The 27,410-nt window shown below is 35.7% G+C and overlaps 2 protein-coding genes across 5 annotated transcripts; one reads left to right on the forward strand and one right to left on the reverse strand.

Moving 5' to 3' along the window:
- The first annotated feature begins 968 nt into the window (after nt 1-968).
- Nucleotides 969-8,904, forward strand: LOC105331385 (calexcitin-2). 3 transcript variants are annotated; one of them, XM_066082479.1, is made up of 7 exons: nt 969-1,127; nt 1,448-1,587; nt 5,040-5,156; nt 5,333-5,385; nt 5,804-5,941; nt 6,045-6,278; nt 6,985-8,904. In XM_066082479.1, the coding sequence occupies exons 2-7, from the start codon at nt 1,485-1,487 to the stop codon at nt 7,105-7,107; spliced, it is 768 nt and encodes a 255-aa protein (XP_065938551.1). In that variant the 5' UTR covers nt 969-1,127; nt 1,448-1,484; the 3' UTR covers nt 7,108-8,904. The 3 variants fall into 3 exon arrangements, with proteins under 3 accessions (XP_065938551.1, XP_065938554.1, XP_065938559.1); XM_066082482.1 differs by having other exon boundaries at nt 1,089-1,110; XM_066082487.1 differs by lacking the exons at nt 969-1,127; nt 1,448-1,587 and adding an exon at nt 3,342-3,534.
- Nucleotides 8,706-27,366, reverse strand: LOC105331402 (beta-hexosaminidase). 2 transcript variants are annotated; one of them, XM_066082380.1, is made up of 12 exons: nt 27,261-27,366; nt 25,451-25,641; nt 24,552-24,637; nt 23,220-23,775; nt 22,197-22,354; nt 21,043-21,494; nt 19,622-20,247; nt 18,875-18,959; nt 14,171-14,402; nt 13,232-13,484; nt 12,303-12,449; nt 8,706-10,914 (listed from the first exon to the last, which is right to left on the reverse strand). In XM_066082380.1, the coding sequence occupies exons 2-12, from the start codon at nt 25,618-25,620 to the stop codon at nt 10,860-10,862; spliced, it is 2,820 nt and encodes a 939-aa protein (XP_065938452.1). In that variant the 5' UTR covers nt 25,621-25,641; nt 27,261-27,366; the 3' UTR covers nt 8,706-10,859. The 2 variants fall into 2 exon arrangements, with proteins under 2 accessions (XP_065938452.1, XP_065938455.1); XM_066082383.1 differs by lacking the exons at nt 8,706-10,914; nt 12,303-12,449 and having other exon boundaries at nt 13,315-13,527.
- Nucleotides 27,367-27,410: the final 44 nt, after the last annotated feature.

Below are 27,410 nucleotides of genomic sequence, written 5' to 3' on the forward strand. Positions count from 1 at the left end.
GCGAAGATGCGAAGGCGAGAGTGCGAAGTTGCGATGGCGAAGGTACGATAGTAGTATCGCTTCTTCGCCTTCGCAACTTCGCACTTTCGCCGTCGCATCTTCGCACTTTCGCTCCTTCGCCGTCGCACCTTCGCACTTTCGCCGTCGCAACTTCGCACTCTCGCACCTCGACCTAAAGGCGAAAGTGCGAAGGTCGAAGTGGCCCCATCGGAACACCATACATATCGACATAATTAACTCGCATGTCAACATAAATATATTGCATGCTTACATAATTATCTCGCATGTAGACATAAATAAGTAGAATGTTGTCATAATTATGTTGCATCAAGTGCATCTATGATGTCAGAGTCAGGTAATAGTAAGTCATTTTACCCATATAAAAACCAAATCATTAAAAAGATTTATAACTTAATTAAAACTCAACATAATTATCTCCCATGTATGTATAATTAGCTTGCATGTTGAGATAGTTATCGTGCATGTTGACATAATTTAGCTTGCATGTAGAAATATACCACCATACATGGCAGCCACAAAACACATCACATTTACCTTAAATTCTTAAATATCATCATGTTGGCTATTAAAGCAATATTGAGTTAAATAAGTCCAAATACATAAGCTTTGAAATTTGAACAATTTTTTTTCTATTTTTATATTGACCAGATAGAACACACCGCATAATTGGAATCGACAAGTAGGTTGTCATCCGGTCTAAGAGTTACAATTGAACAGAAGTCTACTGGTAAACGAGAGAGAGAGAGAGAGAGAGAGAGAGAGAGAGAGAGAGAGAGAGAGAGAGAGAGAGAGAGAGAGAGAGAGAGAGAGAGAGCACTAAACAAATTGATTAATGTAATTGTTTGTCATTGAAAGTGATTCAGCTAGGCACACACATGGTACACTGTTTGTTTACACAGACTGCACACCTATAGTTTACAAATGAACCGTGACCAAATTTAAAGGTCTCCATTCTGAAGGACACAGTCTATCGAAAACTGTGAATATGTAAACAAACATTAGGGAATCTTGAATAACAGCATTATGTATCAAATAAATGTAATTGACAATGTTGGGGACACCATTTCTGTTTTGGAGTAGCAATTACATGTACGTGCACACGTTTGGTAAGTAAATGCCTTTTTAATAGTCTGAAAATGTAATGAATAACTGCAAAACGTCTAGTAAAAATACATTCGTATACTAGTATAAGTGAATACCATTAGAAAGCACAATGATATGTCTCATTCTGTCTGTCTGTCTGTCTGTCTGTCTCTCTCTCTCTCTCTCTCTCTCTCTCTCTCTCTCTCTGAACCCGTGTTTGTTCATTAATTCGACAATAAAACCACATTTGCTTTTAAATAAAATAAACATAAATTTCCATGTCCATACTTGCTATGATATATGTAGTTTCATAAATAGAAACACCAATCGATTCTTTTAACAGGTGGTCTGGAGTATAATCTGATGTAAATTAATAAAACATGTGCTGGGATTTTCTTAAAATGAGTGACACGCAGTCTGCTCGGAATGTAAGAAAGAAGAAGTATCAGGAAGAACAAAAGCAGGGAGGAATTTTCCGGAACTGTAAGTCTCTCTCTCTCTCTCTCTCTCTCTCTCTCTCTCTCTCTCTCTCTCTCTCTTTCTCTCTCTCTCATCATCATTTACTTAAGTTATCATGTTATTAATATATTTTGTGCGTTTACGCTCTGTTACATGTCATCCGGGATTGTGATTTTATCAGCTAGATTTGAATTAAATGTACTTTGTCGTTTGGAAAACAAATTTGATGATGTGTTGATATATAAGAATACATTATTCTGTTTTCCTGTTTCATACATGTAGAAAAACCACATGATCTTATCTGACAAATGAGAGAGTGTATATGTATGATTATGGAAGCGTAGAGTGTTTTTCAGATTAGGTAAAAGCGTTTTTATGGAAAATTTGATAAAGAAATAAAAGTCGATCGCCATTTGCGTTTATTATACACCATGGAAAGATCTAGAGACTGATTTGGAAAAGGAGCAAGGTTCAGATCCTTCCTGGCAAATTTAAACATCGATTTCAAATAGTAAAGCTTTGGATCTCTTTCGGACTACTACCGATACCGAAAAAGAATGTCCCATCAAGACAAGTCTGGATCATATACATAAACTTCTGAAAACTTCTAACACTCTCTCCTGTATGTTTATTATATTCCTTAGTAAAAACTCCAGTGTTTTTAATCGTTCAATACATAAGACATACAAGTAAAATATTTTGATTTATAAGTCGCCTCTCAAACCGATCTTAATTACCTTGTACTAAGGTCTTATTTAGTACTAAGATCCAACTTTTTACTAAGGTGTTACTTTACACTAAGGTCCTACTATACACTAAGGTCTTTCTTTACACTAAGGTCTGTCTTTACACTAAGGTCCTACTATACATTAAGGTCTTACTTTACACTAAGGTCTAACTTTACACTAAAGTCTTTTTTACACTTAGGTCTCACTTTACACTAAGGTCCTACTTTGCACGTGGTGCTAATTTTGTGTGTGTATGTGTGTGTACTCGAGGCGAGACAATAGTTTTCCCGACATTGTTATCAAAAGTAGGTGTCATTAAGTATAATTGTCACAAATGTTCGATCGGGTTTTTACAGTCTCGTGTAGACTGATTATAAACAGCTGTTATACCGTAATGTAATAATATATCATTTGATATAGGCTGGTGATTCATACCTAATTTACCACTACCGGTTATTTTCAATCGTTTATACCAAAACGAATGTAATGTTTAAAAAAATGTAGTAGCCAAACCAAAAGGACTCCAGCATCGGAGATACGTTGGAATTGTTGAGGCTCCTCATGACCTTTGTGACACGTTCCACATGCAAGTCCGAATTCCTATATTCTCTAGAAATATAAACTAGAATTCTTGAATTCTAGCATGCGTAAGATTTGAAATTGATAGGGGTTTATTGTTTAGGGAGTGGGGGTGGAGGGGATTTTCGATCACCCCCTTCCCTTCTACGTGTTGCATATTAAGGTTTTATACCTATATCTTAAATATGATATATAATAAACATCTACACACTTTCTCGAATACAAGAGTTGTCGGACGTCACGGAGAGACGGACCACCCTAAGAGACATTATAGTGACAAGATACTGACTGAATCTCGTGTCATCTTCATATCTGTACTGCCACCGATCGTTAGGTCGTCGTGAACTCGTCCTATTGTAATTAAGATCTTATAGCGACCGACACCTCATTGAACTTAGGTACATCTGTTCATTGTAATTCGGTAGATCTAGCGTGCATTGATTTTTTGACACTTTTTCACTGTGACAGCTGGTCTCTCCCTATCAAGGAGGAAGCAGACGACACTGCACGCGCACCATACGCCACTGCAGTCTGTTCTTTGTAGGGTCAGGAATTACACGTGGACAGTTTATTAATTGTTTGTGGTGACAGGATTAACTTTAATCGTAGGGAAGTGTCTGTGATTGCGTAATACGTTACGACAACACCGAATGCATTTTTAAAGGTACCTTAGTAAAATTGTATAATGTGACGTAATACATGTACAACAATGTTAATTGATTTCAAACTGTTAATCTTCCTGATGAAACAATGTTTTGTAATATTGTGAAATACGTCTATGCAAACCTTTAAGATATCTTATTTCGCAACTTAAACCATGTATTACCATAGGTAACGATACTTATATAAACTTGTTAAAGTTGTGCTCTGTTTGACAAGCTCAATTTTACCAAATATAAGGATAAAGGAAGGTCATGCAATATCATGTAAGGTTAACTAACTGTAAAAAAGGCAATATTAAGAGAGAGAGAGAGAGTATTGCCATCATTTTTCACCTGAAAGGGGTGTGCACTGGTGGGCGCCTTATGCAAGTTATCAATTTTGATTTAGCGGTACAGCTTGCAAAATTAACCACCCCCCCCCCCCCCCAAAAAAAAAATGATTGAATCAAGTTAAAGAGAACAAAGCCATATGTTACCTACTGAAATCATCCGTTTAAAAATTACAAATCAATTATTCCCCATTACTCACCTGATGATGTGTGTAGCCTGAGCACTCTCTATCTTTATAGAATCAGTGATTGATAAATACATGTACTAGTCACGAGCAATCTCTACATCTCTACAATCAGAGATAGGTACATACATGCATTAGTCACACCTTATTTTACAAGTACATGTATGTTTGTATAATTGTTATCTTATCTATAGCTAAAATGTTTATGTTTAATGGACACATATACTAGTATACCATTAACAGTCATTTAGGCAGATACCGAATGTACTTCATCTAATATGAAGGATATACGTGTACAATGTTAAAACTGAGAGGAGGTGTGGTTTGTGTGAAAAGATGATTTAAACACACATGCAGTGAAGCGTGTATGTAATAATTGCAAAGTTTTCACATCGTTGCAACAGCTGCAGTGTTGATGATTCAGCCAGGCAGGGAAGCAATCTGCACGACTAACAGTTCACATATTGCTGCTAACATTTTTTTCTACATCATAAGGGACTTTTCCTACCATCTTTCCCGCAATTTTTATTTCTGGATCGATCACTTAGTTTACATAAGTCACGTGAAACAAAGTATGTTGCAGTATTAGCCAATTTATGAGTTTATCTTTTTTCTTATGTTCCAGTATGAGACTCTTTAGAACCATTTTTTCCAAGAGCTTACACTCTGGGTAATTGTGTCAATTTGCAATGTGACGTAGGTCTGTCTATTTCAATGCTGGCCGCTCAGCCATGGCTCTCTGAAATCAGGCTTTGAGCTAAGAATAAGCAATCGGTGCATATATCACTTGAAAACAGCGTCATGCTTTACTTGATTTGACACAAGAAATAAATAATTACGTCCTACTGAAAGTCCAAGACCCTGTTAAAATAGTTCTCCTACGATTTTACCCCCGGTATTATGTTCCAGCATTGGACAATTTACCTTTTTGCCGCTTTCATTATGTTCAAGTATTGAACTCTTTACGATGTTTCCCCTTTTATTATGTTCCAGTATTGGACTCTTTACGATTTCGCGGGAAGAAGATGGGCGCTGTGTTAGGATTGGTCGACACAAAACTGACTCCCTTCCAGAAAAAGAAACTTCTCCACGAATTTACGGTGTTCTTTGGTAAAGCTCACGTTCCATCTCTCGGAGAACATATATTATCACGAGTATTTTAATTAACGTGCATATTAATGTGTGATCATGAACTGTATAATATTTATATGAATTATTTTCAAGCAAGTACGCTCATCTTTTAAATTTAGTGTTATCTTGCTTTTTACCCATCATTACTTTTCCAGATTTGAATAAGGATGGGAAGCTTGAATGGAAGGATTTTGATATGGCTAGAGAGGTAATTATTGCTTCACAATATTTATGTAACTTTTAATAATTTTATGAGTAACTGACTCGTTCACGTGTTCGACTAAGCGTCATATAGTTATGTAAACATAAGTCTTGTCTATTTACAATATGATTATGAACAATGTTGTTATTTCTAGACTCTAATCATTTGTTATATTGTTTATTTGCTTAAATTCATATGAATTATTAACAGTATATATACACTCTATCTAAGCAAAGCACACGTCACTACTAGTATTAACGTTATACAATATTCTACAAAAAATATTATTCATAAATGCACATTGTTATGCAACTGACTTGCTCAAATTTTCGAGCAATCCATCTGCATGGTTATGCAAAAGAAAACATTCTATAATTAAGACTATAAACATTGGCGCCTTTATACCTATTGTTCTTGTTCGTAGAAAATTTGTGAAATGAGCGGTTGGAAGCCGGGGACAGACAAGTTCATCCAAACACACGAGCTGTTCGTGACCATATGGCGGAAGTTACAGGACGAAGGTGACGAGAACAACGATGGACTCATCACAGCGGAGGAGTGGGTAATGTCACGTGATCAAATATCTACGTCATTTCAAATAAGTTTTACTGGTTATCTAGCTCCAGGACCATAAATGAATCATCCACTTTTAATCCATACTCTAGCTTCGAATGTGGCAAAAATTCAACGAGCAATGCCTGAAGCAGGCCAGCAAGGCCGACGAGGTCTCCTACGAACGGAAACTTCCGGACTGGCTAGAGAAGTACATCCGGTACAAGTTTGACCTTTTTGACCGCACGGGGGACGGGTATCTGGACTGTGATGAGTTTGAGTATGTACTTGGAGATTTCGGAGTTCCCGCCAGAGATGCACGCTCCGCCTTCCTGATGATATCACAGGTCAGTTCATATGCCAATCAACTTAACAACTATTTATAGTGCATTTATAGTGAAACAGCAGAGAACCCCACGTTTTCAAGTAACTTTCACAAAGTTTTGATATCGCAGGTCAGTTCATACATCTATTGATATCTGAGCTATTTATAGTATAGTGAACAAATGGTGAATTCAAGGTTTCTAAAAATGTTTTCACAAAGTTATATTACAGATGTACATACACATGTTTACAAATCAACGTCATATGTATTTTTAATTTACTTGGGAACCAGGTTGCAACCCCGATTTACTGTGTGGTTTCATAAGGTTTTATCAAATATTGAAAAATAATATAATTACCATGTAGATGTTAGACAAGTTCATCGAAGCAAGATATAGTCAATACGTAATACTGTGGAATCATTAAATTTCGTGGTGGCTCAATTTTCGTTGAATTCGTGGGTACCTCTTATCCACGAATTAACATCCACCACGAATTTTAAAATAAATTAAGGCAATAAAGTAATATTTCCTTTTGTAGGTAAATGAGAATACACAAAATTACGTCCTCACGAACGTGTTAAATTTAAGCAATCCACAAAAATTTGCTCCCACGAATTTTAATGATTCCACAGTATTTCTAATTGCAATATCAGCTTTGAAGAAGTATACACTAAGAAAACTACAAAGTATCAACATTTTTATGACTTTTTTTCAATTGTATTTGCAGAATAATGAGAAGAAAGTGGACTTTGAATATTATAAAGACCTATGTACTGACTACTTCCGGTCAAATGACCCTAGTGCACTTGGGAATTTTATAACGGGCAAACTAGTGTTCAGCGATACATGATTTTGATGATTCTGGAATAGAAATCCTGATGCAATGTACTCCAAGAACACTTACTTGGTTGATGACGCGAGGAAAATGATTGTGATGACGTCGTATTGATAGTCATGTGATTCTGAAAGTTCTGATGAATTTACAACATAGACTTAATACACGATGTGAATCAATTTCACGTGTTGAAATCTACAGAAAAATGTCTCGTTTTATGTGGTTTGGGGAGATTGATTTTGGACAAATGTTGTTTTCTTAAAGAAAAAAAACCCATCATGATGCTGAAATGCTATAGTTAATCCACGATATTATTGCTTGTAAAGCCCTGCTTATCTTAACACAATGTTCATACCATGTATGCAGTTTGTGAAGCTGCTTTGTTTTATTTTACTTGGGATGGTGGTTATCTGCCCCTATAAAGTATATAAATAATAAAGATCTGCCTACTATTGACTTTTTGTTTTTAGAAATGGTTTTCTTGAGAACGTCGTGGTACTCAAGAAACACTGCTATAAGTGATAAATTTGGTCTAGACATCTTAGTGCTGTTCACAAAACAGCTTTTATCTTTTTAAGTTCAATGAACATACCGGCACATATCTCCTTTGAACTGATTTAAAGGAGCTGATCGCTAATAAAACGCATTGCTAAAAATGATTGATCAACAATTCAAATAAATGTTGTTAAAATGTGTATATTATATAGATAATGTGTAAATTTACATTTTTAATACAATATTATCAAATAATTTGATTTTTGAGCGTTTGAGATAGTTATTTTTTGCTCTCTATCTTATTGAGCATTTCTTCTATTGGACAACCATTGTATTGGACAATATTTCTACCGAACACCCTTGAATTGGACAATCCTTGTACTGGACAATGTTTCTATTGAACAATCCTTGTATTAAACAATATTTCTATTGAACAACCCATTTATCGAACATCACTTGTATTGGACAACCTATGTATTGGACATCTCCTTAATTGGACAACCTATGTATTGGGCATCTCCTTAATTGGACAACCTATGTATTGGACATCTCCTTAATTGGACAACCTATGTATTGGACATCTCCTTAATTGGACAACCTATGTATTGGACAACCTATGTATTGGACAACCTATGTATTGGACAAACCTTGTATTGGATATCTCTTTCCATGTACAACACTCGTATTTATCAATCCTTCTATTGGACAACCTATGTATTGGACAACCCTTGTATTGGATATCTCTTTCCATGTACAACACTCGTATTTATCAATCCTTCTATTGGACAACCTATGTATTGGACAAACCTTGTATTGGATATCTCTTTCCATGTACAACACTCGTATTTGATAATCCTTCTATTGGACAACCTTTCTTTAGGACAATTCTTCCATCCACCCATCTTTTATAGGATATTAGGGTTCTATGGATTTCCATGGCAATTAATAAAAGCATTCTTTAATCCAAGTAAAACAAAATCAAAGAAATCATCAACATTTGGAAAGCTTCTCTTTTTAAGCGAAGAAATGTTTGCCAAATAGACTTTGCTGCAGTAATACTTCAATTGACGAACATTTACTAAAACTAAAATTTTGCAAAGAAAACAATACACTTAACGTGTAAATTATGCATTTATTTCATTTACACAAAGTACACATTTTTCATTCACATGTATAAATAATACACATTGTATGTATCTTTATTTTAAGACTTAAAGTCTTGCTAACTTGCACACATTATTATTTAATTTTGCACATCTCTCTCTCTCTCTCTCTCTCTCTCTCTCTCTCTCTCTCTCTCTCTCTCTCTCTCTCTCTCTTTTACAGTAGAAAAATATAATTAAAATGAATCAAGCTCATATTTCTCAAGTTTTTCAAAACAAAATAAATAATTACCATGTCAAACACGGTATTTAACACTAATATCCCTCATATACAGTTTTACTGCAAATCAAACATATGTATTGAATAATATTCAAAACTTTCAAATCTACATAACATGGTTATCAATATACATGAATATTCATAACTCTCAAACCAACCTAAAATGGTTATCACTATACATGAATATTCATAACTCTCACCAACCTAAAGTGGTTATTACTATACATGAATATGGCTAGGATATAAAAAAACAAAAAGCAAATTAAAAATAAAAATTGCAAAAATAAACATATCAGAAGACAAACAGATGAAAAAACCAACAAAAACCCCAAAACACAAAACATTTAAAGTAAGCATAGCAGTGGAAGTGGAAATTTGATGGTGTTTTCAGCTGGAAAAATCTTTTGAACGTATTTTGCAATGTAAAACATGGCTGACTGACTCTGACATATTCATTCCCGTACACAGTGTCTTTGATTTAATTCACTGACTTTGTGAGTTTGAAAGACTAAGTCTTAGAGTATTTTTTTCAAAATGAAGATTCATCAAAATAAAGATCAAAGGATTACTTTTCATGATAATCTACATTACAAATTAAAGAGAACGAAGTATAAAATAGTTTATGATCTACTCATTATGTAACCGGACCTGTTTATACCGAATATCCATTTTTTTTCCCCGCGTGTCTAAAAATTTGCGAAAATGGGGGAAAATCTGACACATTTTTAATTAAACCAATATTCCTGTATCTCCTCTAACTGATGGTACTATCTGAACGTGTAATATTATAATAAATGATAATATAGTATCCCACTGTATAAAAAAATACACCAAAAATATATATATATATACATAGATTAAATATATAACAAATATCAAGGAATGAATGAAGTTTTCTGCACGTGCATGCTCAGGTCAAGAATATACCAAATATACAATCATCTGAAGACAGGAGATTTTTCTCTGTAAATTTTCTTGCTCTTTTATTCTAGAAAATTATTTCCTTCACAATAAGAAATAGCCAAAAAAGTTTTCCCTACTAAAATCAAAATTCATTGGGTATCAGAGTATGACAAATCAAAAGACATAAACTTTACTTATTATCAAATATTTACATTTTCAACTTCTTTGCCTGTGATAACATAAAGAATCAATTTTGAAGCCTATAATTCAAAAACTTCATAAAAGATGAGTGACACAAAATGGGCGTGTCTTCTAGCATAACCCAAAAATGGTATTGGTTGCACCACGTAGTAATACATAGCATGTGCTACATGAAAATATAGAGGTTTAAAAATGTTGTTTTAAAGTGTACAAATTGGAAATAATATAGATATAAGTAATGAAGAATCATTCTTTGAATATCATGAGGTGATAATTTCGGTTGGGGCGTGATCAAATCTCTCATAAAGCCATTTGGGCTTTATTCGATTTGACCACAGCCCAACCGAAATTATCACCTCATAATACTCAAAGAATGATTTCTTATTCATTTAATCAATACAATTAACTAAACATGATGGTCCAACAAGGACAACTACCATTTCATTTTCTTTTCTATGTCAATAAAAATAATGTGATATTGACTTCTGTGAAATTACCTCTGGTTAAGGTCACAAAATGGTGCCCAAGTCATGCATGACCTTTTTGCACCAGATTTGACCCTCTAATGTTACAGTTTCTTCTTCAAAATATTAAGGGATGGTTATACAGTTACAAGTAAGACAGATACCCTGATGCATGTAGACAAACAGACGGATATCAGACGATTCCTACCCCTCACACAAATAGACGGACATTGGACGATTCCTACCTCTCACACTTTGTTAGTCATGAGATCATAGCACTTAGTTCACACACTGGTACGCTACATCAGGAGCCATAGCGAATCAGTTGGAATTCTCCACAGAAACCACTCGACTTTTTCTTTTTCCATCAAAGGACCTACAAAGCAGTAAATAAAAGTTCAGTAAGGTTAGGTGGGAAGGAGCAAGTACCTTTTCTAAAAAGGTGGAATGGGAGACCTATTGGATAAAAGTACATTGTAATCAAAATAGTTTCACCAGTTAAAATTTCTAATTGTAAAATGTTTGACCAAAAAATTTTGAAAGGTAAAAATTACATTGTATAAAATCCTGAGTGGGATTTAAACTCATGACTTACAGATTTGTAATTTATGCTCTTACCCATTGCACTACGCTGTTACATGTAGGTTACAATTTTTTGAAAGAAGTTATCTATAAAACAAACTTGATTTTTTGTTTATTTTGATAGGAGGTATGTCACAAAATGTAAAGGGGTCTGCTACCACCTTAAAAGGTCTTAAGGTATCTACTCCTCACGTTTTGATTTCATTGCGCAGATGTTCATTACATTTTGAATACATACGATTTTATTAATTTAAGCCTCACATAAAGATCATCATTTTATAATTACACAACATTATGCAGCTTCTTACAAATTTCTGTCTTAATCCTTTTATTCAGTGTTACCATTGCGCATAATTAAAATGATACTTCAAGGAAAAAGTTTGCCTAATCAAAAATACTGACCAAAAATCCTGTTCACGAAGTCGTATTTTGGGTGCACAAAGGTCAAATCAAATTGGCCATAACTCTGAGGGATGAACACTGACGTCCCATTATCTTTGTATTTTTCAAGTACCGGTATACGGTATGTTTTGTCTACAGATTTCAATGATATACCTCTCAAGAAATTCTTGATACAAGAAGGGTACCGATACAAGAACATTGAGGAGTGGGATACCTTAAGCAGGACATGTATGTGTGTGTGGCATAAGACAAGTCCCTGGTATGTGTTATACAATGTCATGTAAATGAAAGCTTCTACAATGTCAAACAATTTTATTTATATGATGATAAGTATTAACTACACTGAAATTTTAGGTTACCATTGTGGGCAAAACTATAGTTCTGACCTAACTCCATAAAAATTCAGTTGTTAAAAACACAAAATTAAAAACAAACGTACATGGTAATCTTTTTTACGCAAAATACATGCACGTTTCTTGGAATGGAAAAAATAATAAACCTAAAAATTAAATAGCTGGATTTTTTCATGAATGCTTCCATCTTATTTTTATGATAACAAACTAAATTAAAACTATGCTGAGTATGTTTAAGTTTTAATTATAATATATAACTGAAGACAGAACTCTGTGTAAATATAAAGATGCAACAAAAGGAAAATGAGGATGCAAATTTTTAAATTTTCCTTTCATTGAAAAGGCTAAAAAGAGACTTTACATTTATGGTTCTACAACATCATATCAGATTTCCTGATAAACAAAACCTAAATTTTGTTGAACTTACGAAGATCGGACCAGGATTTTGCCGGCATTGGAGAGTTTGGTTGTGATTTTGGGGTTGTATTTTTCCCAGGATGCACCTTGGTTTAGACTGTATTCTGTTGGAAGTCCGGGAAATATGGTGTTTATTTCCAGAATAGAATTACTGAATCTGTAAAAAATAAGTAAGAAGAGATCATCAATTATTTAATAATGAATCAAACTTTTGTGCATCTTTATTTCCAAGCCTCAAAATACAACATTCACCTTGCCTACATTGTATAAGGCCTCATCAATTGAGAGTAGCTAAATCATTGTCAAAGAATTAACTCCAAAAATAGCAATGAATACAATATATTTTATAATTTTAACTAAAAAAACAGAAATAATTGTATAAAATCAAATCCTGGACCAACAGATTCAGACAGAAATTATTGCTATAATAATGAAAAGAATACATATATTGTTTAAATGATTACAAAGAACTAAGCGATTGTTGGAACCTTACATGTAATGTACCACTGATATAACTAACAATGCCTGATTTTATAACATGGACAGCTTTTTCAAGACTACCTATGGTAGTCTAATGTACCTGTCCTCTTGTATTAAAATGACAGTAATACACAACAATAGAGTAGGAACATTTACAGAAATGCATAAAGAAATTGTTGGGGATATTGAATGTGATGTACCAATGATATCACAAGTATTGCCATATTTTTACCCAAGGACAGCTTCTTTAAACCTATTACCCAGCCCCTCAGGATTTAAATAATATAAATGCACAAATGTTAAATAGTACTTGACACGTATAAAAGACACTGTTGGGATTTTGTTTGTAATGCACCACAGTGACTGATATTCCAGACAACGCCTGCTTTTACATACACAGCTGATATAGCAATCACAGACTGATGATCAAACATGGACGACTTTCTTTAACTTCCCTACCTTGCCCCCGGGGGGTCCAGTCGATACTCCACCCCCTCACTCTCTAGCCTCTCTAGCTCCTCCTTCCCAACTATGGCTGCAAATCTCTCCCAGTCCTTCTGCTGTTCCTTGTCCCGCTGGGCCACGTCTGTCAGATCTTCCCATGATGCTTTGTGCCACGCCCTCTCGGCGAATGCCAGGAATCTTGGGAAGAGCATGTAGTGGAGGTGTTGGGGGGTCCTAATGGTCTCTGTCCACAGGTCCGCCTGGATACCTACAGTTACAGTACAGTACATAAATACGGTCGGCCTGGATACCTGTCAGTACGGTACAGGTGGACATAAGTATAAGAGTATTAAACTTGTATGTATATAATGTTTCCACTGATAATATTCCTGTAAGTACTTTACAGGCAATCACAGCACATTCAAACCATTACTGTGGAATCAATTTTATTCATGGTGGCCAATGTTTGTGGGTATAACCTTTTAAGTTAGTTTTACTGCTTTGTGGGGATTTAATTTTGTTGGTAGCGTATTTAGGAAAATTCTAATCAAGTTTAAAATAATGCTCGTAGGGATGTAAATTCATGTAAGATGTAACATTGGTCACCTACAAAAAATGTGATTCCACAGTATTTGCTCTGAATATAATCACGGATATCAATATCTACAATGTATACAAAGGTCCAATTATTAATATACATTTAGGTACAATACTGAAACAAATTTTTATTAGCTGTAACTTTAATTTGCAATTCACTAGTGATAAACTTATTCATGATGATAAAGATTTGCAATACAGCCTGTGTAGATCATAAAATTTTATATACACAAGTTGTATCAAAAAACTGGTTTGCTTTGAGAAAGTTTTTGTGACAAGAAATGTTTTTGTGAACCTTTTCATTTAAGAAAACCAAAACCGCTTGTAGTGTCAATATAAGTACCACAGAGTACTGACCGCGTATATTCTGGGGCTGGGTGAGTGGGGGACACCCCCCAGTGCAAAGTATCTCGTCGGTCATCTCGCCTCCATCCTGAGTCCGTCCACGATTCCAGTACAGGTGGTCCGGCACAAAGCTGAAGGCGGTGCGAGAATCAAGGCATCGTGTGGCCCAGTAAAGGCCCCGCTCCTCAAAGTCCGGCTCATAGGGCTGGTCAAAGTAAAAGTAGGTCGCAGGGGACATCACCACCTGGGGACAGAAATTAATATGTATAAAAATAACATTATTAATAATAGGTAGCAGGGGACATAATCCCCTGGGGACAAAAATTAATATGTATAAAAATAACAATATAAGTAATAAGTCGCAGGAGACATCACCACCTGGGGACAGAAATTAATGTGTATAAAAATAACAATATTAGTAATAGGTCGCAGGGAACATAATCCCCTGGAAAATGGAAAATGTAATTATTTATATTGTATCTATATTAAATTATGAACATTGAATTAAATGATCTCATTGACAACTTTATGAGCAATAAAGATTAGAAAGATTACACCATGTAATGGTAAGACTACACCATGTGAGGGTAAGATTACACAATGTAAGGGTAAGATTACACAATGTGAGGGTAAGATTACACCATGTGAGGGTAAGATTACACCATGTGAGGGTAAGATTACACCATGTGAGGGTAAGATTACACAATGTGAGGGTAAGATTACACCATGTGACGGTAAGACTACACCATGTGAGGGTAAGATTACAGCATGTGAGGGTAAGATTACACAATGTGAGGGTAAGATTACACAATGTGAGGGTAAGATTACACCATGTGAGGGTAAGATTACACAATGTGAGGGTAAGATTACACCATGTGAGGGTAAGATTACACCATGTGACAGTAAGATTACACAATGTGAGGGTAAGATTACACCATGTGAGGGTAAGATTACACAATGTGAGGGTAAGATTACACCATGTGAGGGTAAGATTACACCATGTGAGGGTAAGATTACACCATGTGAGGGTAAGATTACACCATGTGACAGTAAGATTACACCATGTGACGGTAAGACTACACCATGTGAGGGTAAGATTACAGCATGTGAGGGTAAGACTACACAATGTGAGGGTAAGATTACACCATGTGAGGGTAAGATTACACCATGTGAGGGTAAGATTACACCATGTGAGGGTAAGATTACACCATGTGACAGTAAGATTACACCATGTGACGGTAAGACTACACCATGTGAGGGTAAGATTACAGCATGTGAGGGTAAGACTACACAATGTGAGGGTAAGATTACACAATGTGAGGGTAAGACTACACCATGTGAGGGTAAGATTACACCATGTGAGGGTAAGATTACACAATGTGAGGGTAAGATTACAGCATGTGAGGGTAAGATTACAGCATGTGAGGGTAAGATTACACAATGTGAGGGTAAGACTACACCATGTGATGGTAAGATTACACCATGTGAGGGTAAGACTACACCATGTGACAGTAAGATTTCACCATGTGAGGGTAAGATTACAGGATTACACCATGTGAGGGTAAGATAACATCATGTGAGGGTAAGACTACACCATGTGAGGGTAAGACTACACCATGTGAGGGTAAGATTACACAATGTGAGGGTAAGATTACAGCATGTGAGGGTAAGATTACACCATGTGAGGGTAAGATTACACAATGTGAGGGTAAGATTACACCATGTGAGGGTAAGATTACACAATGTGAGGGTAAGACTACACCATGTGAGGGTAAGATTACACAATGTGAGGGTAGGATTACACAATGTGAGGGTAAGATTACACAATGTAAGGGTAAGACTACACCATGTGAGGGTAAGATTACACAATGTGAGGGTAGGATTACAGCATGTGAGGGTAAGATTACACAATGTGAGGGTAAGATTACACAATGTAAGGGTAAGACTACACCATGTGAGGGTAAGATTACACAATGTGAGGGTAAGATTACACCATGTGAGGGTAAGATTACAGCATGTGAGGGTAAGATTACACCATGTGAGGGTAAGATTACACCATGTGAGGGTAAGATTACACAATGTGAGGGTAAGATTACACAATGTAAGGGTAAGACTACACCATGTGAGGGTAAGATTACACAATGTGAGGGTAAGACTACACCATGTGAGGGTAAGATTACACCATGTGAGGGTAAGATTACAGCATGTGAGGGTAAGATTACACAATGTGAGGGTTAGATTACACAATGTGAGGGTAAGATTACACAATGTAAGGGTAAGACTACACCATGTGAGGGTAAGATTACACAATGTGAGGGTAAGACTACACCATGTGAGGGTAAGATTACACAATGTGAGGGTAAGATTACAGCATGTGAGGGTAAGATTACACAATGTGAGGGTAAGATAACAGCATGTGAGGGTAAGATTACACAATGTAAGGGTAAGACTACACCATGTGAGGGTAAGATTACACAATGTGAGGGTAAGACTACACCATGTGAGGGTAAGATTACAGCATGTGATGGTAAGATTACACCATGTGAGGGTAAGATTACACCATGTGAGGGTAAGATTACACAATGTGAGGGTAAGATAACATCATGTGAGGGTAAGACTACACCATGTGAGGGTAAGATTACACCATGTGAGGGTAAGATTACGGGATTACACCATGTGACGGTAAGACTACACCATGTGACGGTAAGATTTCACCATGTGAGGGTAAGATTACGGGATTACACCAAGTGACGGTAAGACTACACCATGTGACGGTAAGATAACACCATGTGAGGGTAAGATTACACCATGTGAGGGTAAAACTACACCATGTGACAGTAAGATTACACCATGTGAGGGTAAGATTACACCATGTGAGGGTAAGATTACACCATGTGAGGGTAAGATTACACCATGTGACAGTAAGATTACACCATGTGAGGGTAAGATTACACCATGTGAGGGTAAGATTACAGCATGTGACACTAAGATTACACCATGTGACGGTAAGACTACACCATGTGACATGTGACATTAAGATTACACCATGTGAGGGTAAGACTACACCATGTGACAGTAAGATAACACCATGTGAGGGTAAGATTACACCATGTGAGGGTAAGATTACACCATGTGACAGTAAGATTACACCATGTGAGGGTAAGATTACACCATGTGAGGGTAGGATTACACCATGTGACAGTAAGATTACACCATGTGAGGGTAAGACTACACTATGTGAGGGTAAGATTACATTATGTGAGGGTAAGATTACACCATGTAACGGTAAGACTCCACCATGTGAGGGTAAGATTACACCATGTGATGGTAAGATAACACCATGTGAGGGTAAGATTACACCATGTGAGGGTAGGATTACACCATGTGACGGTAAGATTACACCATGTGAGGGTTAGACTACACTATGTGAGGGTAAGATTACATTATGTGAGGGTAAGATTACACCATGTAACGGTAAGACTCCACCATGTGAGGGTAAGATTACACCATGTGATGGTAAGATAACACCATGTGAGGGTAAGATTACACCATGTGAGGGTAGGATTACAGCATGTGACACTAAGATTACACCATGTGACGGTAAGACTACACCATGTGACATGTGACATTAAGATTACACCATGTGACGGTAAGACTACACCATGTGAGGGTAAGATTACTTAAGATCCTCAGAGCTAAATCTGACTGCTTACCATTCACAACACGTAAAATTTGAGACAAAAGAGAATACTGAAATCATATCATGACAATCTTAAATGTATCTTACTTACATCTGACTAAAAGTACAGTACCTATCAGACCCAACCTAACAGAAAGTAAACCCCAACTAAACCCTGGGTTTACTTTCTGGGTTTACTCTGGGTTTACTTCGAGTTTGCTAGAGTGGACCCAGAGTAAACCCAAAGTAAACCCTGAGTGGACATAGAGAGTAAACCCAGTTAGAAATATGCCCCTTTATTTAGCTCTACATTTTAAAAACTTTTTCACAAACTAATGGTAATGGCATTACTTTAATCAGGTAATGCTAATGTCATGTGTTAATTCAACAAAATTAAGTAATGGTTATGGTAATTTAATGCCCTAATTCATGAAGTAATGATTATGTAATGTATTATTACTTCAATGTAGCAATGTAATTTGCCCCAAGCCTTCTGGGCACTCAGCCATGGCTCTTTGAAATCAACAAGATTTCTCTGATTTTTAAGCTAAGACTAAGCATCCAGTGCCTATTTCATTCAAAACCAGTTTCTTTTTTAACCTGTTTTGATGCAAGAAATAGCTACATTCTAACAAAAGTTGAGGGTCTTGTTAAAATGATTCTTGTTAACTGGGTTTGAGGTTAACCCTCCAAACCATTTGACAAACCAAGACTTATAAGGGGCAGCATGTTTTAAGTACAGAAGCATCCTTTACAGCTATCATTAACCAGGTTTATGTATATGTGAAATCTGTATCCAGCTTTTGATAAAATTTTCAATCCTACAATGTATCAAACAAATACTATGCATACATTGCAACAACATATCTATGTTTATGTGCAATACTTAAACTCTGGTATGTGAATATGGGAAAGTTCAATAAAAAAATGTTTCAATCCTTGATCTGAATCCACCATAAGTTAGACAAATGAACACAATAAGATGCTACAGTATGTATCAATGCTGCATTAGCCAGGTTTAAGTTACATGTACTTACTTTGTAGCCAGCATTAGCAAGTTTGTAAGCCAGTGAGCCTCTCTTCCACTCCCAGACGTTGGACCAACTGTATGTATAGACCTTTCTGTTCAGAGAAAATAAATCGTTCAGATAGTTCAGAGAATACAAATTTAAAGTTGAAAATGTAGATTTTTAGTTATGAAACAGTTAAAGTTTATTTAATAAGACACAGTGTCTGGATTAACTTAAACACTTGGACAGCAAATAGACATAACAAAAACTAAAACCACCTCTTCCTTTACTTTAGCAAATAATAAGCCATCCAGGTGTCACAAATATGACTTACATGGACAATGTCTACTTAAAATCCCTTCATGTTTTCCCCTGGAGAGTTTTGATTCAGAGATTCATGATGACCCAGAACTACTCCCCTTAATTTAGTTGTCTTTTATATACATACAATTCATGTGGTCTCAATTTTGAGGAGAAAGGTTTTTTGGAAAACTGAATAAATTAATTTGGAAACAATAGTATATACAGTTTAACTTTGATATCTTGATCACTTGAATACAATGCATATGTCCAAGTGATTTGTAAGTCCCAACAACTTGTTTTTTAAGTTTTTTTTACCCTCAATATCTCAAAAACTTGAATATCTCGAAGTTTTTAAACCGTCCCATCTAGTTTGAGATAACAAAGTTGGAATATAATTATTTTAAATTGAGAAGGGGCCTTTCAACAGCCCCAAATTTAGACAATGAAGAGCCCTGCGTCTACATAACTCACCCCTTCATGCCTTCCTCCAGAGGATTCGGATTCAGTGACTTATCCAACACAGCATCTCCCCATAATCCAAAGGTCAAGTCCTCCTGTCTCAGTTCCTCCATCATCCTCTTAAAGAAAAACTTCTTCAAATCATGATAATCCCTTAACTCGTGTTTCTGCTTCAAGTCCGCACACGCCGGGGATTTTTCCCAAGCCCCACCTGCAACTTCGTCACCACCCAACATGTAAAAGGTCAAAGGTTGAATGTCCTTGTGTAATTCCTGAAGGTTACGTAGAATGACTTTGAAGAATTGGTATGTTCCATCAACACATGGATTGACCGCATCATCCGTATAAGATTGAGCAGAGAGATATCTGGATCTGTCATCTGGATCTATCAGCCTATACATGGGGTTTTTAGTTCTCCTATATCTCAGTTCCATTGCCTGGATAGCGGATCTGGCATGGCCTGGAACGTCTATTTCTGGAATGACCTCTATGTGTCTGGAATTTGCATACCTCAAGATTTCTTTGTAGTCGCTGACAGTGTAGAATCCAGATCCGGATGTGTTGACAAAGGGGCCAGATCCTAGCGAAGGTGGAAGACAGACTTCATGGGATGGATCCAGACAGCGATTGGAGGCATACTGGGAAAGATTGAATGATTCATTAGATAATTAGAAAATACTGCAGCAATTAATCTGACGTAAAGAAATTGTCAGTCACATCCCTTGTGTTTTAGACATAATTCCTAACAAATGAGTAAATAAGAATATATGATGTAACTAGGTAATTTTAATATAAGAAGAGAGTAATGATGACCATTTTCTTTCAATTAAAAAATGCATGCAAACTGACACTATAATTTCAAATTAAACATTTTTTTTTATTTTTCTCATTTCAAATGAAAAGTCCAAACAAGAATAATGGAGAAAACCTCCCTTTTATAATTTTTATTAACAAGTCAAACATATACTGTGTGTACCATACAATAAGTTTTTACCTGTGTCACTCTGCTAAATCTCTAGCACCTAAGGCAGTTAACATACCCCTACAGTATACTCTTCAGTACCTGTGTCAACTCAGGGGAATTCTGGGATTTATCACAGAGGCAATACACGAAACTTTTCTATAAGCTATAAATAAACTTTCAACAATACTATATGCTGTGTAGCTGTCACCTTAGAGAATTCTGGGATATATTTATACTGTATTCAGGGTTATTTTCGCCCAGTGTAATTTTCGCCCTTTTACACTTGCAAACAGTGTCACCCTGTCTTGAAATCGCCCAGATGCAGTTGTGTTAACAAAGATCTTATTTGTAATATAGAGTTCGCCCAGTCTTAAATTTGCCCTCTGACAACGAGGGCGAAAAGGGAGACAATAAAAATAATTCCCTGTATAGAGTACTCTGTACTTCAATACTAATGAGTGCTATGTACCTTTGTCAACTCAGGGAATTCTGGGATTTCCAGCCTCCACGCGTCGTCATCTGTCAGGTGGAAGTGAAACTTATTGACCTTGTACGTCGCCATAAGATCCAACAGTTTCAGAACCGTCGCCTTCTGTACAAAGTTACGGCTCACATCTAACATCAGTCCCCGGTACTCAAAGCGGGGGGCATCCGTGATGTTCATCCCGGGAAATCTGTGACCCTTCTCCTTACTGGTGTCTGACCCGTCTTTCTTCGTGAGAGAGAGAAGTGTCTGCACGGCGTAGAACGCCCCCGATGCTTCGTTGGCCGTAACTTCAATGGTATTCTTGCTTGGATTGATGTAAATGTGGTATGCTTCAGAGATGGAGAGACTGGAGTTCTTGGGAAGGGTCACTTTTCCTTGACTAAAAGTGATGACTTTTGATGTTGCAGACTTTGCTGTCTTTAGGTGAAGTTTTTCTAAAAAAAAAAAAATACATGTTCTTTTATACATGAGCTTTTAAAACTATAATAATATGCATTTCACTTTATCTTTTCCATGTATTATGATTAATCACTGATTAAATTTTCTGTTCAGTAGATTGTTCATATTACATGTACATGTATTGTAATAAAAAAATCAACAAAAATACCCCTTTTTAATTTTTTACTTATAAGTTCTATTCTGTCTGATCATGAAACTCATACATTTACAATAGCCCATATACACCTTTTCTTTGAACTTGCTCTGGATTGTATGCCAGCATTTGCTAATGCAAATCAAAAGTGGACTGAATGAACTGACACATTGCAGAGAAAGGGCTTTGTCCATGTACACAATACAAAGTATCAAGTGCTCACAGCAGGATTTGATCCCAAATATTTTCAAACTTCTGAATCACCTGCTCCAACAGAACTACATGTTCACATTAACAACATACTGTAAACGTATTACATTTGGCTGTGTATTCTATTTAGCGTTTTTGGGGGATTGCAGCTTCTGCTAAATCAAGTACATCGCTAAAAGTCATGCATATATGTATAAGAATAGACACATTCAGAAATACGCTATTTCATATCCACGCCAACTTATTAAAAACTATTTTTCGCCAAATATCGTACACGCCAAATGTTAAACGTTTACAGTATTTGTCTGAGTAATCTGTAACAGGAGGTGTTTACCTGCAAGAAGAGATGCTTCCTCCACAAAGTCCTTGGCACTGACCACCCAGTCTGAGGGGGTCACTACAAGAGATTCCTCTCCCCCAGCATCTACCCTCAGGGGGGTGGGGATCACAGAGTGCACGGATGGTTTAGGGGTTTTGGCTGCTGCTGAATTTCTGGAATCAATAATTGGTTTACAGTCTAAGCTTAAATTCTGTCCAACTGATATATCAATTCGAAATTCAACTTGTTACCATATATCATTTATATAAACTAACTATTCTACCTAAATCTAAATTCTGATCAACTGATAGATGAATTTGAAGTTCACTTTTTTGCATGCCTAATTTATATTAATTAACTAGTCTTACACGGTAAGGCCTAAAAAAAAAAGGTGTGTGTTTAGGGTAACCCGACCTTACCTACAAAAATGCCCCGATCCTACCATTTTTAGATGTCTATTTTTATCCGATTGTGAATTTTATATTAATTCTGTATAATAATATATAATTTATATTATTAATTTAATTAACCATGAATATGTTTTATAGAGTTAGACATCTCAACAACAGTCTTTGTATTTCAAACTTCATATCTCAAAAACTCTGACATACATGTATCAATGTTTTCTATTGGCTCCATTGAGAAATGATGTTTGAAAGAAGTAAACTGATAATCTATTATTACAGGGACAATGCGAAAGATTCAGTTTCATGTTTCTAGCAGTTAAAACAGTTTGTCATTAAACTCTTTCAAAATTGGCAACAATATCATGAATATGGCGAATATTGTATATCAAATATTTTCAAATCACACATACATATGAGTAAACAAGTTAAGCTCTCAAAAGGCAGAAATAAAATTATAAATTGCACAAGAAAAGGGGAATAACTCATTTTTTTTTTGTTGGTAAAATTTAGATATATTTCAATATCAAAAGATGTACCTTCCAATAAAACTTCAAAATTGTTGGCCTGAGAAACTAGTCTATACATTACTTTTGGGGGGTATTAAAATTAGAAAAGTATTAAAATGAAATACCTTGAGAACCTGTCTTTTGCTGTAAAAGCCCTATATAAGTCCCTGGAGTTTCGCTTCAACTGCTGGGGCTTACTGAACGTCTCCACAAAGCTCAGGTCCTCTCCAGCGGTACTCTTTAGTATGCGAGGGGAGCAGATGTCACACGACACGAACCAGTTCGGGAAACTATAATGGCGGGAAACGTGAGGACCATAGGACTCGTATGGCACCTCGATGGTGTCCCGAGAATTAATGTACGGAGAAAACTTTTCCGTGGGACTAAGACGATAGAGGTATCCTGCCTCGTGAAAAATCAGAAGTTCTGAGTTATCGACCGGCAAGCCCCGGGGGTAGGGGAAGCTGTTGTGTCCGACCTTGCCGTTGTCATAGAAATAGATGGCCCAGAGGAAGCTGGGGATGTTGCGTTGGCCGGCGTTATAAATGGAGAATTTCTTGATACATGTTCTGGCACTGTTCTGAATCACTGTGAAATTAATGACAAAGTTGTCGGCCATGTAGTTCACATAGACCTGGGATTCCTGCTTGGATAAAGATTTCTTCCTCATGACTTCTATATCTACAAAATAAACATTCAATACTCAACAAAATCTCTCGAATATATGGTCCTTTTTTAACATATAGATGCTCATTGACTAAGTTCTTTTTATAATTAATCTTGGATTCAACCAAAATAAATACAATTTCTTTAAAAGAATTCTGTAAAAGAACTCAAACTTCATAATAATGTCTTTTGAAAAATGCAATATGAATCCACTACTACATAACTTTATTTATAAATTTTTGGTACAATTATTGCAATTTTTTCAAAACATGAATTTTTATCATACATGAACATCTTAATTTTGTTCACTATATGGAAAGTTTAGTATGTAACCACAGGGGCATCGTATCCGCTCTACATTCTATGACATATTTATAAATAATACACAACTTTTGCGTAACTTTTGTCAAACAAGTTGTTTTTTGACATTGTTTACAAATCGTGTCCTACTTTCGATTCTTCCCTTGTGTGTTATTTATTATATGGCATAGAGTGTAAAGTGGATACGATGCCCCTGTGATGTAACACAATAACTGACATAATCACACAGGATGAATTCATTGTCAATAAAAAATTCCACATACTGTGGAGTATTTAAAATTTATGGATTGTGAATTTTTTGCTTCTTTGTTGAGACGTAATTTCATGAATGCGTTGATCTTTGGTGTCAGTCAGAAAACTCTTTCAAATTTCATTTTTGTTGAGATACCCACACATACCGTGAAAACCAGCCACAACAAATTCTAGACTATTTAAAGTAATGATTCCACATACAATATACATGTAAATACCTTCTGGGGAGAACTTTCCCTTTTCTTGGGGTGACGTCTTCGTTGGTGGCACTGGGAATTTAAATTCTTCTATCAGGAAAGACTCACTAAAAAATAGAAAATAATATTACATAGGGGAAAATTAACAGAGTGATGGAAGCTTGTTCTAGTTTATTCTGTTGATTTATTTTTCTATCAGTTACTAATGGATCTCATAGAGTCAAAGTTGAAAATACAGCATTATTACTGGTATATACATGCTGAATGTATAGAGAATAATACAGTCATGCCCTTTTCCATTGTATACTCTGTATCTGCACGAGACACCAATATCAGCCCGAGGCCCAAAGTCCCGAGGGCTGATATTGGTCGAGGGCTGATACAGAGTGCGATATGGAAAATGGAATTTACATGATTAATTCAGAATGCTTCTTTTTCGATGTCGTCGGATTTATAACACACCGAGCGGTTCATGCAGATTTGATACCAGTATCATGCATTAGCCCACTAGTATGATAATTTACCTGCAACGCTTGGTGTGTTATAGGACCAACTACAATCAAAAATAGCCATTCACTGCTTATCGTTATATTCATACTGATGTCTATTTGCATAAAATATTTGTGAATTGTCGTTTTGAAGCCATTTTATACACTCTTAGTCAGGGATATGTAACATATTAAGAACAGCCATAATGACATGTTATTCAGTTTGCTTCCTCAACTAAACATAAAGACAAAATATAGTGCCAGAGACTTTTTCCAAAAAAAAGAATAATTATTGAAGAATTGATTTAATTCAACTATTATTTTCCATTAGTGCATATCAAATTGGTTACAGTAATACCTAAGTTTGAATATTTCATTTAATCTTACATTGATAAATATAATCAATGTTTATAGTTGGCCCCTTACGGTTACCTCTGCATGTACCAGTTGAGCAGTATAAACAATATGGCCCCACAGACACACAAGGTGAGCTTCCTGTGCCACAGCAGGCGGAGACACAGCTTCAATTTGGTCATCCTTGTTATGGGGTTAGTCCCTGGCGTTGGTTGGTTTTCTGGTGAATAGATGACTTTCCTCCGCATTCATTACGTTACCAGTAATTCCTGTTAATACAAAGTATGAAAGTGATCTTGGTATTAAGGTTTTCCATTTTTTTTTTAATTTATTCTATTGGTTCTGGACAATATAGTATATATTACTTTTTAATTTATTTATTATAATGATATAATATATACATATTCAATCATAAGCTTCGCTTGCCCCAAAGGTCGAATCATGAAACCAGAGTTTCCGAAAACTATCGGTCCTACCAACAAAACTGATAGAAATTCGGAATGTCCGTTAACATTTGATACATTATCGGTCCGTATGACCGGTAAGTTCCACTTTCACAATCCAGAAATTTTCTGTTTCCAAGCACTGTTTTGTCTTTTAGTCTTTATTAATCTCTAAAACGCTTTAGGGGGTGTTTAATTTACATTGCTTTTGAGCACTGATATAGCATCATGTCATGGTTGCGGTCAATCACTATTCTGTTTGTTGAGGCTAAAATCTATTCGAGTCCTGATTAAGAATATAAAAAAAAGTATGAAGATAGATGAAACAAACAAGAACGGCAGGGAATGATTGAAATGTAGCGAGGTTAATGGCATGACTTGTTAGTAAAATAGAGAACCTTTGGTCAATCATGGCTTTCTCATTAATCAACTCTCAATCATTTTTGATTCCATAAATTTTCGATTGTATATGATCATGAAATGTTTGTTTAGATTTAATGAAAATTACCCGGTCCAGCACAGCGGCTAAAAATTGTGAGTTTGTAGCACAAACACTACTCATATGTCTGTCTGACATGGAGTAGAATTAAAAATGAATAAAAGAAATTGTAAAAGAGTCATCAATGGAAACAGAACAAATACATATTTTGGAGTTAATTATTTAAAATCATAACAGAAATTAACTCTTTAAATTATTATATATTTTGGAGTTTTTTTGCAATCATTGAAAGCTCTTTATATTTTGTCTAGTAATTACATAACACCAAACAACAACTAACACTAATACATGCAACAGTTTTATTCAGACTGATTAAATTTGCTCTGGACTGGCAGAACATGCTAAGTCATCAGTCCAAATGACTGATAGAATTTTCAGGTTTTCAGAAACTCTGTGAAACATATTGTGATATGTATTTTAATTTATTTAAACAATAAAATGGTTTCCTTTGTGATTTATGTGGAATATGAAGGTGCAGCAACATTGCAAAAAAATACATAACCCACAAATCTTAGCCAACAACTGGTCCAGTACCAAAACAGTAAATTTTTTTGCATGCATTTTGTCCTGCATTCATTAAGAACGTAGGTAAGCGTAGGTAATGACAGCTTCCTGGAAAAAATAATGTATCAACACTCCCTAATTGTAAACATTTAGGCAACACATAATTCTATTAAAAAACATATGAGAAAAGAATAGCACAGTGGATACCACTCTAACTCTAACGCGTCCTGACCTGGTATGGATGTAAACACATAGCCATTTACAGTGATAACAGCTTATAAAGAATAAACTAACATGTGGCACTGTCGCCGAGAAAATTCGAGCTAACCATGCAAACATCTTTTTTAGACATTCCGCACACTGGCATGTTGCATTGTGACTGAAAATTCACGAATTGAAATAATATTCACGAATTCTCAAAAACATGTACTTTCTCACTTACATATTTTGGTCCCATGTGTGTGTTAACATCAAACGAAGATTGAAGAAGTCGGGTTTTTTGCTATCGAAGCGACCAGAGTTATCGTTCTTTATAGTTAAATATTTTAGTTCCCGGGTCCGGTTTGTATTATATAAATAACATGTCTAATCT

This window comes from Magallana gigas, chromosome 1, assembly GCF_963853765.1.
Source record: "Magallana gigas chromosome 1, xbMagGiga1.1, whole genome shotgun sequence".
Classification (NCBI taxonomy): Eukaryota; Metazoa; Mollusca; class Bivalvia; order Ostreida; family Ostreidae; genus Magallana; species Magallana gigas.

What these genes read in the sequence shown, in the direction of transcription:
- LOC105331385 (XM_066082479.1), top strand. Translation starts at nt 1,485, where the DNA reads ATGTGCTGGGATTTTCTTAAAATGAGTGACACGCAGTCTGCTCGGAAT. An exon ending in ATTTTGATATGGCTAGAGAG is followed by an intron (nt 5,386 to 5,803) that starts GTAATTATTGCT and finishes TCTTGTTCGTAG; the next exon opens with AAAATTTGTGAAATGAGCGG. An exon ending in TCATCACAGCGGAGGAGTGG is followed by an intron (nt 5,942 to 6,044) that starts GTAATGTCACGT and finishes TCCATACTCTAG; the next exon opens with CTTCGAATGTGGCAAAAATT.
- LOC105331402 (XM_066082380.1), bottom strand. Translation starts at nt 25,620, where the DNA reads ATGCGGAGGAAAGTCATCTATTCACCAGAAAACCAACCAACGCCAGGG. An exon ending in GGGAAAGTTCTCCCCAGAAG is followed by an intron (nt 23,776 to 24,551) that starts GTATTTACATGT and finishes TTTATTTTGTAG; the next exon opens with ATATAGAAGTCATGAGGAAG. An exon ending in AAAATCCTGGTCCGATCTTC is followed by an intron (nt 10,915 to 12,302) that starts GTAAGTTCAACA and finishes ACTGCTTTGTAG; the next exon opens with GTCCTTTGATGGAAAAAGAA.